Raw genomic sequence first — 18,315 nt, 5'->3', positions numbered from 1 at the left:
GGTTTATACTTATAGTATTTCTTCTTTCTAATCTTTCTATGCAAAACATATCAAAGCAATTATATTCCTTCTTAGGGGGCAACTTATTCTGTAACTCCTACATAAATCTAATATGTATTGTAAGGCAATATTTAAAGGGCAATCTTACTATAAAGTGTCACATTATTTGGAAGAAAAAGATGTATGGGATATTATTGTATTTGTTAATTGTATTAGTCGAATAATTAAAAATGTTATAGTTTTAAGGAAATTATGTGCTATATGTATATTAGGCAGTAAGCATCCCGAATAAAATAAAATAAAACAATTGACGGACATAAGTGTATCTTTGTATACCTACATGGCAAAATAAAATTGAAATAGAAATATAACGGTTTAAACTTATTGTGCAGTAGGTTCAAAAACCGGACAAGTGCGAGTCGGACTCGCCTACTGAGGGTTCCGTACAAATTAAATTTTTAGTATTTGTTCCTTATATCAGCAACAGAAATATATCATCTGTGAAAATTTCAACTGTCTAGCTAGCTATTAGCTATCACGGTTCATGAGATAGTAAGGTATTAGGTGACTCTTAGTAATAGGGTCTCGTTTTTACCCTTTGGGTACGGAACCCAAAAAAACCGGCCAAGTGCGAGTCGGACTCGCGCACCGAGGGTTCCGTACTTTGTAGTATTTGTTGTTATAGCGGCAACAGAAATACATCATCTGTGAAAATTTCAACTGTCTAGCTATCACGGATCATGAGTTACAGCCTGGTGACAGACAGACAGACAGACGGACAGCGGAGTCTTAGTAATAGGGTCCCGTTTTTACCCTTTGGGTACGGAACCCTAACAACGGAGTTTTTAAAAACTGGTAGCGCTTTATTGGATCACAATACGGCTGCCATACATTTAAATAGTAATTTTGAAGCCTTTCTCGAGGGACTGTATCGATTCGAAGCCCGAGTTTTTGACTGTCGCTTTGCCTTTCGGTAAAAAAAAAACACGAACATGCACTGTAAAATTTTTGTAACAAATTATTCACAAAAGCTAAAAATATGAAAATTGATTCTAAAGATGGGCAATATTATACTTCAGTGAGTATTTCACTGAGAGTGTGTATTTCAGGGCTTAAAAAACGTCATCCTGAAATTCTCATCAACGTTGAAATATTCAAGTGGAATGCAAAGTTTCCGCGCAACGCCGTCGGCTTCGTTATCATGAAATATCCTCTATCTCTTAATGTTTCCTTTTTAACGTGCACCTCACTATACAGAATTAGATTATACATTATTTAAATTCCTTACATATTACCAGTTAAATAACTCTTTGTGAACTTTATTTGCAACAAAATAAGGCCTACCATTGATCAGTTGCCTACACCTTATTTGTAGTGCAAGCAGTTTGGTCGGCCGCCAAACTATTTAACTGTTTACTTTTTTTATTGTATATTTATAATGTGCGACCAACCTTGCCATATTCAGTGTAACCGTTACTGCACGCGCGAAAATTATAAATATACAAGCAAATAGAATACTGATAAGATCGACAGACAGACAGAACGGCAGGAAGCACTATTGACCCCAATTTTTGTGCGTTATACAAAAACTGTTTGAATATTTATCACCTCTAAAATATGCACTTACTACGTTCTAGCATTTGCTATTCGTTCTGAATTTAAAGTACCAGGGTATCAGAGTGATTGAGAGAAGTTATTAGCACGAGATATTTGCATTCTTTGGATGATTCCGGAAAATATCCTTAAAACAAGAAACAAACTGATATGCTTATCACATAATGATTTCATGTTGTTGTTGTTTTGTTCCAAAGTTGTATCAGTTTTATTTAATTTAGTTTTTACTCGTTTATTTCACTAACAAGTAGTTTTGTTGTTGTTTACAGTTGAATACAAATTGTTTATGATAATTAATTAATGCTAATCTAATTAATATTTAAGTTTACGAAACCATGTTTGTACATATAAGTTATTTTAATGTTGTCTGACCATTCTCAGAGTATGAATATGTAACAAGTCTTACTATGAGCCAACCCAGGAATTACGAAAAAAATCGGCAGTTTAAAGTGATACAAGTATATTATTTTCGTATTGGTATCAAAATTTAACAAAATTTCCTTTATTGGGGCACATTATACGTACATAATTACATATCATCTAATCTACAGATATTACCCCGGAAGCCTAACATTAGTAACATTACGGATACTGTAGGGTATTAGGACTAATCACTAAATCGAGAGACGATCAGTGTGTCATTTAGTCCCGTTTTCACGGGGCGTTTCCTAGGGCTTTCGTAACATCCATTTCCACCTATTTAGTGGAGTGATGAAACCGGGCGCGGCTCTTCCTGTGCTATTATGCCTTCCTGATGGTATCTTTGTAGTTTCATGAATCGATCGTTCAAATTTATCTGTATTAAACTATAATTGATTGAACTTATAATATTTTTATCGTTTATCTAACTTGCAATGTTCGTATATATATTACTACTAGTAGTTATGGTTACTACTAGTTATGGTGGTATTAACTACTCTATATAGTTTGAGGCTGAAAAGACGACTGCACTCTTTGGGTGTTGGATTGCAACTAAATCAGTAAGACACTGTCATTTTCTATTACGCGATTAAGTCCGATTTTACCCGAAAAACGAATGTCATTCTGAGAGTTAACGGACTGTACATAATATGTAAGTTGGCTTCAAAATATTTAAAGCAGTTTTCGACCACCTAGTGTCCTAATGAAATAGCATGTACTTAGTTCCTACGAGCAAATACTTTGTAAAACGTCGCCGTGTGTGTCACGATTTTTAAGATCAAAATATTATTTTTCACGGTAGTTTCATGTTTGGTTGCCTAAGAATGCTCTAATTTAACGATGACTACCTAGAACGTCGAGGAAATTGACCAATCGCAACTTCTTTCGCTGTATGTAACACAAATGTATCAAATGTATGCAACTATGCATGTTATCACGGAGGTTCGCCAATATCTGAGTACGTAGAATTGAATGAATGGTTAGACTGGTAAGACTGTTTTTACGACTAGAACCGTTATTTTACGTAGTCTGAACTGAGATGCAAATATTATATTCAGTTATTTTTTGTTGACGCCTATACTCATAGCTCATGAGTCATAGTTCTGAATGTAGAGAGCACTAAAAAGTAAAAATACCTTACATTCAATTTTAAAAGTGATTGGTTGAAGTTTAATAGTAAAACTAATGTTTATTCGAGACATGTCAAACATAATTTAACAGTCAACAACTTTCTCCATTAGATAGATATCAAACTTAATAATACTATCAAAGTGAGTTGCTTAAATCGATTTAGGAACATGTTTTTGACAGTTGACACATACTTATATCTCCAAAACAATCGAAAGATCATCTATGATCATGTCAGCGAGTTATCGCTAGTCCGACTCAAGATCTAACAACTGTTTTTTGTCGAATACTCTTAATAATTAAATTTGCTTTGTTGGTTGACGTTGACACTATAATATGGCTTTCATGACGTTCTTTTCATGTCTCATACAATATTTCTTATATTTCACACCGTATAAAGTTCAAATTTAATGGACATATCAACTTTCTCTATTAAACTTACTTAACCATCAATATCTTACGTTGAGATAAATCTGACATTACAGTCTGATATATCGGAGCCGGAGCGGCCGAGGTGCTCAATAATACATGGACTCTAATGCCTTGACAATAGAGGCGTGTTCAGATATTTATAAGCATCTTACCCGCTCCGATATATTTGATGGTGACTTTACATTTGATAATGATTTCTACATTGAAGGTCAATGCATCAGCGAGTCATCAAGCCGTCAGTGGTTACAATGGACTGGGTTAATGTTGATGAGTGGCAAATGCGTCTTTGCCTTTCTCTGTTCCGTTTTGTGAAATGGCGGTGAAATCTTAAAGTAGGTAATATCTAGTGTAATGCATTATACATTATAACACTTTATTTTTATTTTACTGTCTGAAGCGTAAAAATGTTCTTTTTTTTTCTTAGCCTATTTGAGTCCCACTGGTGGGGTGCTGGGCAAAGGCCTCTCCCCTGATTATCCATAACTCCCGATTCTGATGTGCTTCCTTCGGCCAGTAGCAAAGGAAGGTGTCAAAGTCGTCTCGCCATCTCCTTCTGGGCCTATCCCGCCCACGATTCTCTACCGGTGTCCACTATTGACTGGTACCTAGTGTGTGATGTAGCCTAAATTCTAACGGCTACCTAACCTAGTTGGTAATGACCCTGTCTACGAAGCAGGACGTCCCGGGTTCCTGGAACCGCGGGCTCCCGGGATCCTGGTACGGACATATATTTGTATGTTTATCACATATATTTTTCTTCCTGAGCTATGTATATTTTATATGTACATATTTAAGTATTTATATGTAGCTAATTTATGACGTATATCGTCGTCTAGTATCTACAACGCAAGCCTTATTGAGCTTGTCCCATAATATTGTATTTATTACTTAAATTAACTTTCGTATCTATGCTATCACTGGCTATAATTTATAAAGACAACAGAACTAACATCTTAAATGGAGTAGCCATCCCCGTCGTTCTATTTAAAGCCGTTTTGCACCAATTACAGCGTTAATCCGTACATCTGCGCAGCACGTGCCCAAAGGTACTCCCGGTACTAACCTAATACCACTGTTCTCTCCGTGGCTTGTCGCGTTATATGGCTGCGTCACTTTCAATTGCAATAAGGAAAGAGATGCAACACGAATATAATTGGTGGCATAACTTACATCAATTGCTTTCCGAGAATCTGCGCAGCACGTGCCCAAAGGTACTCCCGGTACTAACCTAATACCACTGTTCTCTCCGTGGCTTGTCGCGTTATATGGCTGCGTCACTTTCAATTGCAATAAGGAAAGAGATGCAACACGGTGGCATAACTTACATCAATTGCTTTCCGAGAATGGTCTTGAGCGAGCTCCTTCGTATGCAGTGAGAATTCATGCGTGCTCATGAGTTAGATGACTCGATTTCTTATACTATTCTACAGTTAATAGTTCTACAATTAATAGTAGCGGATGAAACAACGCGCCAAAATCTGCCATCCTCACCATTAGAGAGATACAGATGTAGTGCATAATTCTTTTCCATCGTATTTTCTTGGAAACGTTCGTATTTGTCATGCTACTTCAGTCAACCTCTGTACTTTTGGTACCGAGACTGACTGAAATAGCAAGGCACGTTCGTACGTTTCCGTGAAAAAACTGACCAAGTGCGAGGCGGACTCGCGCACGAAGGGTTCCGTACCATAACGCAAAAAAAAACCGGCAAAACCGGTTTGTTGTATTGTATGAGGAGCCCCACATAAATATTTATTTTATTCTGTTTTTGTGAAATACATCTGAAAATTTCAACTGTCTAGCTATCACGGTTCATGAGATACAGCCTGGTGACAGACAGACGGACAGCGGAGTCTTAGTAATAGGGTCCTGTTTTTACTCTTTCGGTACGGAACCCTTAAAAACGCAGCAATTATAGTTAACGCTATCTCTACTGAGCTCGTTCACTTACCTGTACTGACAATGGCATTCTGTTAAACAAAAGCCATTTTTTTTTTGTGCCTGAGCGCGTGGCCATTGTGTCTGAGCCTCAGGCACAAAGGCCACGCGCTCAGGCACAAAAGAAATAATGGCTTTTGTTTAACATAATGCCATTGTTAGTACAGGTAAGTGAACGAGCTCAGTAGATAGACCGCATACTATACCAATGTACTAGTACTTAAATATAAGCGGAGAAAGGGAAACGAGTTGTGTTGTGCTAAGTATGTTTACCAAGTGAGCACTTTCCTTTTAGCCTAGACTCGAAAGGGATAATTATCGTGGTCAAACGCCTGCTTATTCATCATAAAAAAAAATATGTTCACTAACTATTTTTATCAACGCCTTGACAATCTTCTTTTTAGGGTTCCGTACCCAAAGGGTATTAAAAACGGGACCCTATTACTAAGACTCCGCTGTCCGTCTGTCTGTCCGTCTGTCACCAGGCTGTATCTCATGAACCGTGATAGCTAGACAGTTGAAAGTTTTACAGATGGTGTATTTCTGTTGCCGCTATAACAATAAATACTAAAAACAGAATAAAATGAATATTTAAGGGGGGCTCCCATACAACAAACGTGATTTTTTTGCCGTTTTTTGCGTAATGGTACGGAACACTTCGTGCGCTAGTCCGACTCGCACTTGGCCGGTTTTTTACCCTCTGGGTACGGAACCCTAAAAATGCAACAATTACCAATGTACTAGTACTAGACTATTAAATATAAGCGGAGAAACGGAAACGAGTTGTGTTGTGCTAAGTATGTTTACCAAGTGAGCACTTTCCTTTTAGCCTAGACTAGAAAGGGATAATTATGTTTACTAATTAACTACTTTTAACAACTCCTTGGCAAGCTTCTTTTTTTTCCAGCGTAATCTTTATTTGATGGCAATATCATAAATGAAAAATGTTTTTTTTTTTTTCAAAACGTACGTACCAAAAAATTTAAGGCCGAAATAAACAGCTCTCTAAAATTTTATGGACTATGAACTATGGTCATACCGTCACAGTCACCGGCAATAATATGGGGCATTTTCTATGAAAAGGGACCTTATTGTCGATGGCGCTTACGCCGCACGGCGTCGCGCGGCATTGTATTTATATCGGAGCATCGTTAATGATGGCGTAAGCGCCATCGACAATAAGGTCCCTTTTTATAGACAATACCACATATATTGTACAACGAAGCACGCACAAATTAATTGACCTAATTATTTACGAATCAGTACGTCTGTCAAGGCGCACATGTAATCTTTATCGCAGATAACAAATCTGCCTTCATTCCGCTCAATGGTCAAAGTCTATAAGGCATCTAATTTGTTTTGTCAAATTACCCGGATCGCTATTTGATTAGATCTGTTTGCAAACGAATGACTCATTCACTCACTCACTCGGTCATTGTAGTAAAATTGATATAGTATTTGTGTAAAAGCTTACCAATGCATCTTGCTTACTGTTGCTACAGTAGAAACTTAGAAAGTGCTCCTAGTTTATTAGATATTTGCTATTTTCTAAATTAACCCGCTTTCGAAGGTATACCAAATATCCCAATACACAGTGTAATATTGTTATAGAAATGAATCAGCAATGAGTATCAACGTCTGAAATTTGATTGATCTAATTATTTACGAAACAGTACGTCTGTCAAGACGCACAATCTTTAATCGTAGATAACAAATCTGCCTCCATTCCGCTCAATCTACTCATGACAAGATCTATAAGGCATTTAATTTGTTTTGTCAAATTACTCGGATCGCTATTTGATTAGATCTATTTGAACAGCTACAGTAGAAACTAATGGCATTATTCATAAACGCGTTAGTCATTTTGACTTATGTGTTTGTAAGAGAGGGATATAACATAATTTAACTAAATCAGGCCCGTAAAGTTTTATGAAAGGGTTAGAAAGTGCTCCTAATTTATAAGATATTTGCCATTTGCTAAATTAACCCGCTTTCGAAGTTATTCCAAATATCCCAATGCACCTTACACAGTGTAATATTGTTATAGGACTGAATAAGCAATGAGTATCAACTTCTGAAATTTGATTGATCTAATTATTTACGAAACAGTACGTCTGTCAAGACGCACAATCTTTAATCGTAGATAAAAAATCTGCCTCCATTCCGCTCATTCGACTCAATTATTTGCAAACGAATGATTCATTCACTCATTCGGTCATTGCAGTAATATTGATGTCATCGTATTGCGAACGCAGCGAAGGTTTAAACGATTATGAATGTATATTGCTACACGCGATGTTATAATTTATATCATTATAGGAGGTATGTCGTATTAATACCTTTATGTCATGCATGATTGGGTACATACGTCAAATGTGGAAGTTTTGCGCCGCACTATTAACGCGTTTTTGTGGCAATAATATTATGGTCAACTAGGTAATTGTCGCCGAGCACATCCGAGGAGCTATTTACATTTAACGTATAATCAGAGCTTAACATTGAAAAGTGTATTAGCAAGGAAAAGGAACAAGCACTTTTACAGTTTTCGCAGTAAAGTTGCGTCCGCGAATATTTGACATCTTTGTCAGTTAGGTAAAAGCAAAGATAGAAATAACTCCGTAATAGATGGATTACAGTCTAAGGAAAAAACGTGCCTCGAAAATCACGAAAATTTGATTCTCGATCAGAGGGCGCCACTAGTTTTGGCCTACTCTCGTATAGAGGGCGCTGACGGTTTCGTTTGTTATTTATAATTTAAACGCGCTTCAGTGAAAGAACATGGGTCAAAATCGAAATCATATAAAAATAATTAATACAAATAAAAAAATCATTTAACGTATTTTTATAAATCTTCATTTATAGTTTTAAAGTATGTCTTTAGATGGTAGTGAATTTACAGCGGTTACAAAATTTACTATGACAGTACCGCTCTATCTTATTATATCCTCTTTGGTATAAGTAGACCTTTTTAACATTGACCATACTGTAAGTGTATACATGTTGAAACCAAGCAATCGTGACCTAAGCAAGGTTTTCCCGCCTTGAACATTTTCCTTAGTCATTCACTCTCAACAGAGTGGTCATTGGTTCAGAGCGGTAGATTCATGTTTAAGTGGCTACTGTGGATAATGCAATGCTTATTAGGCACGCTTTTCAGTGTCATAATTGGACAACTAGTAAATTTCGACGTACCTATTGGATGTTTTTACTAAGCATTATTCTCTATTGTACACAGAAAGAAGATCGAATCGCTCGGCAGGATGACGGCGATGTCGCAGGAGGAGATGGTCGCCGGCGCGCGCACCGTCGCCGCGGGGCTTGAAGCGCTCAGGGCAGAACACGCCCAGCTATTGGCTGGGCTAGCGGCTACTACAGAGCATGAACATGAGAAGGCTGCACTGGTCAGGAAGAGCATCGATGCTATCGAGCTAGGACTTGGAGAGGCACAGGTAATTATAGTTCTTTTTCACGATTGAAGCGCTCAACAAGATGCCGGTGTGCACCGCCGCGGAGCATACTGCCCTCAGGGCTCAACACCAGCTGTTGCTGGGAAACCAGCCAATGCAGAGCATGAAAATGAGAAGGCTGCGCTGGTCAGAAAACGCATCTGTAGGAACGATTGAAGCGCTCAGCTGGATTCGTAGTAGTCAGCGATTGATTGATTGATTTTGTATCAGTATTATGACGTCTGTGTCTAGATAAGATAGGGTTGAGGGTTGGGATAAAAAAAAGCACGGCATGCGTGTACATCAGTCTAGTGAATTCACCACCAATGCGCGTCAAATTAGCGCAACTCATTCGATAATCGCATAAATTTACAGCAAATACCCGTTCGCACTCGTGGCGCATTTGATTTGATTAAACAATAATAAAACGTTCCTTTCACACGGCGCTGAAAGCTCGCATCCTCAATTGCAAAGGACCGAGCATCATTAAATGTAGGTGCCTCAATCGCTGAACGCACCTTCATGAGTCGCCGGTGGCTGTTCACTATCCTAGTCCTTAACAAAACCTCAATTAAACAATAATAAAACGTTCAATTAGCACTACAAAAACTACTAAACCCTTCCTTTCACACGACGCTGAAAGCTCGTGCCGGCCTCAATAGCAAAGGACCGCCGAGCATCATTTAGGTCGCCTGCCCGCGGCTGGAGAGCCTTTTGAATTTTACACCGCGCCAGATGGAAATTAACGGGGGCACTTGCAGGTGTATAATGTAGTGGTTGCTGGAGTTGTGTGGAATATAATTAGTCTAAAATGTTTATTCAGCATATAGGACAGAGGGGAGCTTTTAATATTTATTGACTGAAGGTCTCTTAAGCGAACCGACACTAAAAAGTTATAATACTTTCTATGTATAGGAGTCCTTGCTATCTCACTAATATCTACCGGTTTTAAAATATTTGTAAAACAATTAGGCTATTTCCAACATTAAATTCTATTTGCAAATTGAATGTCATAGATGGGAGGGGTGAGGGGGGTGTTGTATGCCAAGGTCAGTTGGTAGTTCAAGGTCGTCGTATTTTACAATCTCATTTATCTGCATTAGTACGCAGAAGTTTTCACCGACATTCGTTAATTGTGTCGAGTAATTGGGCCGATATGCTCATATTAGTAACTAATTATTAAAGCTACGTACGAATTCTTGTGAAACAGTCCAACCAAGATTCCAAAACATGTGTGTTTGAGACAACCTTTTGGTTTGTTTAAATACCTATATATTCACGTTCCAAATATAGGTCACCAATTTATATCAGGCGGTTATTAGATACATAAGTTGTGCAGCGATTTTCTAGTAAAATACCTTAATTTTACGACCATAAATCATATTTAGGGTTCCGTACCCAAAGGGTAAAAACGGGACCCTATTACTAAGACTCCGCTGTCCGTCCGTCTGTCACCAGGCTGTATCTCATGAACCGTGATAGCTAGGCAGTTGAAATTTTCACAGATGTATTTAAAATAATATAATGTATTTCTGTTGCCGCTATAGCAACAAATACTAAAAACGGAAGAAAATAAATATTTAAGTGGGGCTCCCATACAACAAACGGTGATTTTTTGCCGTTTTTTGCGTAATGGTACGGAACGCTTCGTGCGCGAGTCCGACTCGCACTTGGCCGGTTTGTTACTTACATAATATATGTACCTATTACAAATCAAATTCATGCAGCTAAGCCTTCAACCAGTCCGTAGGGAACCTTAATAACTTCTTAACAACCGCCTCAGTCAAATGTCTAGGAGCCTAATATTCATTATAATATCGGTTGTAAATAGTGATGTGCCGCCGAGAAATTACGCACTTACCGTAATTCTCATTAGTGAAAATTACCGTAAATTACCGAGAATTTACGGTAACTTACCCATGAAGTATATTAAATTAGGATTGAATTTTGCTTACAAGTTTTGTGGTTTTAAAATAATTAAATGATTTTTACGTTATTATTATTAAGTGTATTAATGTTTTCTGACACGTGGTTGATTGGTATAATTTATAGACTTGTTTCTCCTTATCTTAGTCCCAACTCTATTTGGGCTTCAATGTACAGCGGAGCCAAAGCGCTTTATCCTGGGTTACCATAGGTTCTACTTTCATCTCCCTCTTGATGGTGAACTACCATGTGTTTGGAGGTCTTCGTCTTCCCAGAAATCTTGTGAGGATATTGAATTGTATTGTAGCACAGGCAGGTTTCCGTAACTCGACGACAGGCGCCTAGTTTTCGTAACGGGGGGTGAGAGCTAGTCCAGCCAACCAACCCAACCCCTCAACAGGAAAGGTGACCTGCTGGATCCTGGAAGAGCGACGCGACTTCGTGAGTCTTTCATTGATGCCATGCATGGCCTGTCGGTCTCCAGCCTGGTTGTGCTGTGTCTTTGTAAGTTCCAGTAGCAGTGAGCGTATCTTGCTAAAGGGCATTGGGAAAATCGATTCCGCACCGTCGTTAGCTCAGGATCCACTGTGTCCCTTGATCCATTGAAGGGTGAGCTTCTTATTATGAGATACAGGTTTGCCATATGGAGGTCTCCATTAGTCGTTCGTGGCATTCATGTATGAGTTTTGATGTAATTATATGGTTTAGGGCCATTAGAGTGCTCTACTGGCGGATAGTATATGGGTGGAGGGATCCTACTACCCTTCCTTGCAGTGATGGTAGCCGCCGCATTGATGATCCTTATGCACTCAGCTTGGAAAACTGAGTTATGAGCTCCTAGCGGAGTGGTAATGGACACGTTCGGGTCTTCTGAGAAGGTTCCAGAACCCGAACCACTGTCTGTTTTGGACCCATCAGATCTGAAGATACTCAGTTCATAGGTGCTGAATAAGTCCTCCGTGATTCGTCGTCCTCATATGATTTTATTTTGTCCTTTGTACGTTATGTATTGAAGTCCAGTCCAGTTTTTCCAGGCATATTGTGTGCCGAGCTCCCAGGTTAGAACATATGTTGAGGTCGTTGAGGTTTCGCAACCTTACCGCTTGGGCGGGGGGGGGGGGGGGGGGGGGGGTGGCCTCTAGCTGTATGTGTAGGTGAAGCGGTAGAAGGTTTAGCATGACCTTCATGACTGCAGTATTTACCTCGTGGTTTGTGGGAATGTAAGACGGATTTAATGGCCGGACCATCTAAGCCTTCTTTTAGTTTGTCAGTAATAGGGACCACTCTGAAAGATCCTATCACGTGCTCATTGCGCTATCGAGACGAGTAACAGGACATAAAATGCAGGATCTTGATTCTTGAGGGCCATCAGGAACCAATTTAATCCGTTAGTACCCAAACAGTACAGAAACTGCAGTTTCCACGAGTTTTTTTTACCTGCGGTAACTAGTGGTGGGACATTGCGAACCCAGTTGATAAGCGCTTACCTGTTCACAATACAACAGCCTAACGTAAAATAAACATGAGATGTAATAAAATATCGTCAAACACACTTGTTGTAATGTAAGCCATTACAAATCAAACTCTACCTTACACATCAAGCTTGGTTACGTATGACTTATTGAAATATTAATGGTTTTTAGTTTACATCACTGTATATAATAAGTTTTAATTTTTTTTTGATAAAGAATAAATTTATTCATTATGAGATGGATTTTATACAACTAAGCTGAAATAATAGAGAACTCACTTTATTTTTCGTTAGGCAAGTACTTACTTTCATTAAAAACACTTTAAATCGCACATCGAATGAAACTTATTAAACATTAGCAAAATAATTTAATATTTATTGTTTATTTCATCTCTAAAATAAATTTATATCATTGAATAAATTTAAAATTTCTCTTAGAAAAATTACCCGAGAACATTCGCGGGGAAGATTCCCCGTAATTTACGCGGTAATTTACGGTAATTTTGGTAATAAACTAGTTCCTTTTGACAGATTTTTTTGAAAAATTCAGTACAGATTGTATTACCAAAATAAAAATAAATTCTGTAAAAAATAGTTAAAAAAAATGAAAATTTAGACAACTTTCTCCATAATTACCCGTACGGAGAACGTTACCGCGTAATTTACCCGACGATTCTCTTTGTTCTCGTAATTTACGGTAACGGCACATCACTAGTTGTAAATAAAAAATAATCAACGTCACAGCATTTCGACATTTCGCAGACGTAAAAACCAATACAAAATCCCATCGACTAATTCCGCCTTTGTCTAGCCCCCCTCTACTTGCATAGGGGCGAGAAACGAAGTTGCCCCCTAAATGATGACACAGCCCTCCAGCCACAAAGCCTACTTGTGAGGCTGATGACGCGTTGCCGTGTGGCCCAAGTGTGGTAGTTTCTGTACTGTGTATAGTTTATTGCAAGCCTCGGAACCGGTTTTTTCTTTATACATTTACTTATACAAAAAACATATACGTTCTCTTTCGTTATTTGGTTTATTATTTCATTTTTAATGGGAAAATCTAATAATACGAAAGTTGTTACCTAAATACATAATTAAGTCCTACGTAAAACGCATAAAATAACTTAAAATATTGGTCTATTAGGGGTTTTTCAAAAAAACCGGTTCCGAGCCCTGGTTTATTATTAGGTCTTTAGTAAGTGATTAGACAAAAATGTATTACTGAAACAGGTTAGACATTTTGGTATTAAAAGCGCTTGCTTTGGCTATGAAGGGCCTTTATCTAAGCACTACTTGTCTATACAAGGATGCGAAACGAAGTTGTCCCCTAAATGATGACGCAGCCCTCCAGCCACAAAACCTAATTGTGACTTGTGAGGCTGATGACGCGTTGCCGTGTACCCCAAACGAGTTAATTATTGTTCAAAACTTGGTTTCTATGCAAAGAAGTTGTGTTCTGTATTAGATGAAATACATTATAATTTTAATATTTACAAGGGGAAGTGGATAAGCATTGCATAATGCATAGTGAGGTCGCCGGTTTTGGTGCAGTTGACTACAGATTGACGATTATCTCCTAAACGGTTGTCCGGGCAGCCAAAACAGCTGCGAAAAAGACTACATTGCAATTACTGGTATCCCACCATCTTGTACCCACAACACAAGCCTTCTTGTACCCACAACACAACTTCTTGTGCTTGCTGTGGGAATAAGTCGATTTGTGTAAGTTACAAGTTAAATTTCGAGTACTAAGCGTCTATTACTTGTTTTGACAGGTCCGTACATTTCACCTGGACCACGCACCGTAAATTGGAGTGCTCAACGTGCGATTATACGAAACGTACCTCTATAGACATGCTATTTGTGTATGAACATTAACGATTTTCTTCGGAACTGATATTTAGTTGATAATGAATTTCTTTTGGACCACACGCCGTAATGCTCTTGACTTGCAGTGCAGTGCTGAACGTGCGACTATACGAGCATCAATAGACATGTGCTATTTGTGTGTAAGGTACCACCTGTCTAATGTGTATTTTGTCTCAAATTTTGCGTAATGAGAGAGTGAGACCCAATGACATTGGACACTGGACAGGTGCATGGAATACCACTCTTAGTTGTCGATCTCCCGGAACAGTTAATTAGTCACATTGTTATCAATAAAACTGAAATTTCATTATTGGTGAACATATACGTATTTCTACAATAAAATAAAACCTATCACATTTAAATGAGTCGCTTAACTTTTTTTTTTTACTAGCCTATTATGGTGTCCCAGTGCTGGGACCCCATAAGATAAGATGAGGCCTCTCTCCTTGTCTTCCACGACTCCCGATATAGTGCCTCCTCCGGCCAGTTGTTGAGAAAGGTGTCTAGGTCGTCCCGCCATCTCCGTCTGGGCCTGCCGGGTCCGCGCCCCTCTTCTGGCATCCATTTGGTAGCTATGCTAGCCCATCTGTCTGGATGCATGCGGCAGACGTGACCGGCCCAGTCCCATTTGACTTAACTCGGATAAATCCATTTGACCCTCTTAAGAAATATCTACCCTGACGTTTGGATTTATTCGAGTTTGAAGTGACTCATTTAAATGTTATAGGTTTTATTTCATTGTAGAAATACGTTATAATATACATATGTTCCTCAATGAAAGTTCAGTTTCTTTACGGCGGTTTTTCTAGTGGTGCTGCTTGATTCAAGAGGCTTGATTCTTGATTAAATGTAAAATCATTTCAATATCAATCGAAAGACGTTCAAAACACCGTCTGTGCCCTCGGATGATGGTGCCCTCTGATGGAGATCAGTTCCCTGCGATCATGACTACATCGGCCACTTGTCTTCTTTGGTACTCTTCTCCAGCTATGTTCTCGGGTAATTATTAATTTATTAAACAAACCAATTTTTCTGTTTCCAGGTGATGATGGCGCTAGCCTCCCACCTTCAATCAGTCGAGGCAGAGAAACAAAAGCTTCGCACTCAGGTCCGCCGTCTGTGTCAGGAGAATGCCTGGCTCCGAGATGAGCTGGCCGCCGCCCAGCAAAGACTGCAGGCTTCAGAGCAAAGAGTTGCACAACTGGAGGAAGAGAACAAGCATTTGGACTTCATGGCATCCATACGGTGAGAGTTCACTATCATAAAGGTCTATCAGGGTATTGCCTGGTTCATAGATGAGCTGTCCGCCGCCAAGAGAACAAGCATTTGAACTTTATATGGCATCCATTCGGTAAGACTCAAAGTCTGATATAGCATAGAAGACTTCATATATTTATCAAGGTCTGTGTCAGAAGAACGCCTGTCTTCGAGATGGCCGTTGCCTAGCAAAAAATGCAGACTTCAAAGCCAAGAGTTGTTGAACTGGAGGATGAGAACAATCATTTGGACTTTCGCTTCAGTTTCTGTCAGAACTCAGAAGAAAGCCTGGCTTCGAGATAAGTTGGCTGCCGACCTTGAGCATAGTAGTCTTCACGTTTTTATCAAAGGGAACCAACGGCTGGCTTCCTTTGATGAACTGGATCTCTGACGAACTGCCAGCGGCATGATACTTCAAGCATTTAAACATAGAGAACCTCATTTGAAGGGGGAAAAATGCATTTGTATGCACTTTGCCTGCCTCTAAAGTGAGTTGCCTGCGGTCCAGCAAGGCAGTAACTCCAGGCTTTGTATAGATTGTATTTTGTTTAAATGCAATGGTTAACGTGTACATTTTTATGTTACAGCAAATACGACAGCGACGTGACAGAAGAATCGGAGACAAGTCGCAGTGGACAGTCAGAGAGCAAGCGTGACGACCCCATGGTCGATCTGTTCCCGGATGATGATCACGATGACAATCGTAACAACAAGTGTAAGTTACAATCTCTTTCTTATAGAAAATCTACTCTTAATACCGACACGTACACGAATTTCGCAGTTTTAGACAGGGGTTCCGCCAATATCGTGTGAAAAGCCCCAATGTCAGTTACTGCATAACCCCTAGCTTCAAATAGTTGCGCCCTCTTGTCTCGAGTCCGAACACATTCCATTAGGAAGTGCTGTACATCCTCGACAGAGTCGCATATATCGCAGTTGGGCGACTCTGCTTTCCTCATCAGATGAGCAAACATATTCAATGGAATGTGACCGGACCGAAGCCTGTGAGCACGTACAATGTTAGCAGCACTACTGAGTTCTACGCTGTTTTATACTTGTATAATTATATTCTGCCATAAGTATTATATTAACCTATGTTCATCCCTGAAGGCAATTTTACATATCACATTTACATTTTATAAGTATTTGACATAAGGGGTTAGCTGGTCCTTTGAACGGCGTTCACATTTGCCATCGTCCTAGTATAATTTTTCAGTGTTTTTATAGAATGTATCTCATAGAATTTACTTCCGAATATTCTAGTAACTCTACGGGCGGCTTCATAACGGTTAAAGCGAACTATTTTATAGCCTGTTGGAAGAATGTAGGCGACCCGGCATTGCTATGTTGTGTACCTATGAATTATGATATGTGCATGTGCCCTGGCAACATAATGGAACATTCAGATTCTGATAAATTTATTTCTCAATAGCAATACACAATTTTCATTAATGTAGCATGCAGAAGCATTATTTTATTAGTGTGGATGAGACACAAATTACTTTGTGGAGTTTCTGGAATGGTTTTACAGACACTTACTTTCGTATAGAAGGAAACTTATTACATTTTATTGTAACTCTTGCTGTGACACTGGCAAAAACTGAGCAGATTGTCAACACGACACGCCGTAATTCAACTTAAACTGTGTTACTATGACCATATGACCGATCGCTGGTCATTTTAGGTATGAAATTGAAAATATTTTCGGTTAGGGTTCTTGTTAACTTCTAATTGACCCAATCTAACTAACGACATGGAAGCTCGATATACAAATTTATTTTTAAGAGCCCGGTTACGATTTTAGTCGCAAAAATGTAAAGTTGATAGATTTCTTCTGTGAAATTGTACACCTTTTGTTACCTAATTTAAATAACAAGTACTGGTTTCTATTAGCATGACTTCTTATCTCTAGGTTTATCAGATCAATTTTTTGAAAAAAGGCTTACTAAATTAGTAATGAATTTTTTTCTGATGGACGTTTAGGTAAACGCGTGTAAAGCACTGATTTTGATGCTCTTATTTGTAAATTTCGTAAAGTTTGGACTGCTAAAAATGGTAAATTTGTATTACACATATTCTGTACTCTAGGTTTATCAGATTACATTGTTGTTATATGACTTAGAGTTCGAGGAAATGAAAGTTAAACGAATTCAATTTTCTCCAGAAATTACCTCAAAACAAGTGACAATTTCTCCGAAAATCTACTTATTTTCGACGTAGATTGCATACTCAAATAATCTGCAATGTTTACTTAAACTGTTGCTGTACTTCATTTTAGTTAAATTGCAACTTTTATTTTCTGACGATTTTTTAAAAACTTCCCCTTTTACTGGTATAACATCGGTGTCACGCGCTCGCGGCCTCAGTCCCGCGCGGGAGCTGGTAGAGGCAGGACGTTTGTTGATCGGCTCCGCACGTTGCATCGACGACGACGAAGTTATTTATCATTGTGTGCGTCGCTCGCCGTGTAAAAAGTTATATTTGTTTGCGTGTTTGGCTGTACTGTGTGCGTGTAAACTGCGACCAGAAACTTTAATCCTTGGGTTGTAAGTACTTGTTTATTAACCGCCTTCAAAAAAAAGGAGGTTCTCAGTTTGATCCGTATGTTTGTATATATATGTATGTATGTATGTTTGTTCGCGATTATCTCGCATTTGGCTGAACCGATTTTGATGCGGTTTTTAGAAAAGTGTTTGTTACATTCTGGAGAAGGTTTTAGTATACATAGAGCTGAGCTGATGCTGAACCCTGGCTGTACCTAGTGGAACGCAGGTTTAGTGCAACATAGGCACACGCTGTTTTGGTCTGTCTTGA

General features: G+C 38.8%; 1 protein-coding gene across 1 annotated transcript in view; it reads left to right on the top strand.

The window, feature by feature from the left end:
• Nucleotides 1-18,315, top strand: part of LOC134747671 (kinesin light chain) — a 57,692-nt gene that overhangs the window by 18,689 nt on the left and 20,688 nt on the right. Inside the window, exons 3-5 of the mRNA XM_063682280.1 lie at nucleotides 8,768-8,981; nucleotides 15,287-15,489; nucleotides 16,089-16,216. Coding sequence (XP_063538350.1) covers nucleotides 8,768-8,981; nucleotides 15,287-15,489; nucleotides 16,089-16,216 — 545 coding nt within the window. The remainder of the gene's footprint in view (nucleotides 1-8,767; nucleotides 8,982-15,286; nucleotides 15,490-16,088; nucleotides 16,217-18,315) is intronic.

Source organism: Cydia strobilella, chromosome 15, assembly GCF_947568885.1.
Source record: "Cydia strobilella chromosome 15, ilCydStro3.1, whole genome shotgun sequence".
NCBI lineage: Eukaryota > Metazoa > Arthropoda > Insecta > Lepidoptera > Tortricidae > Cydia > Cydia strobilella.
The sequence above is the reverse complement of the archived record's forward strand: the minus strand, read 5'-3'. Positions and strand labels throughout refer to the sequence as shown.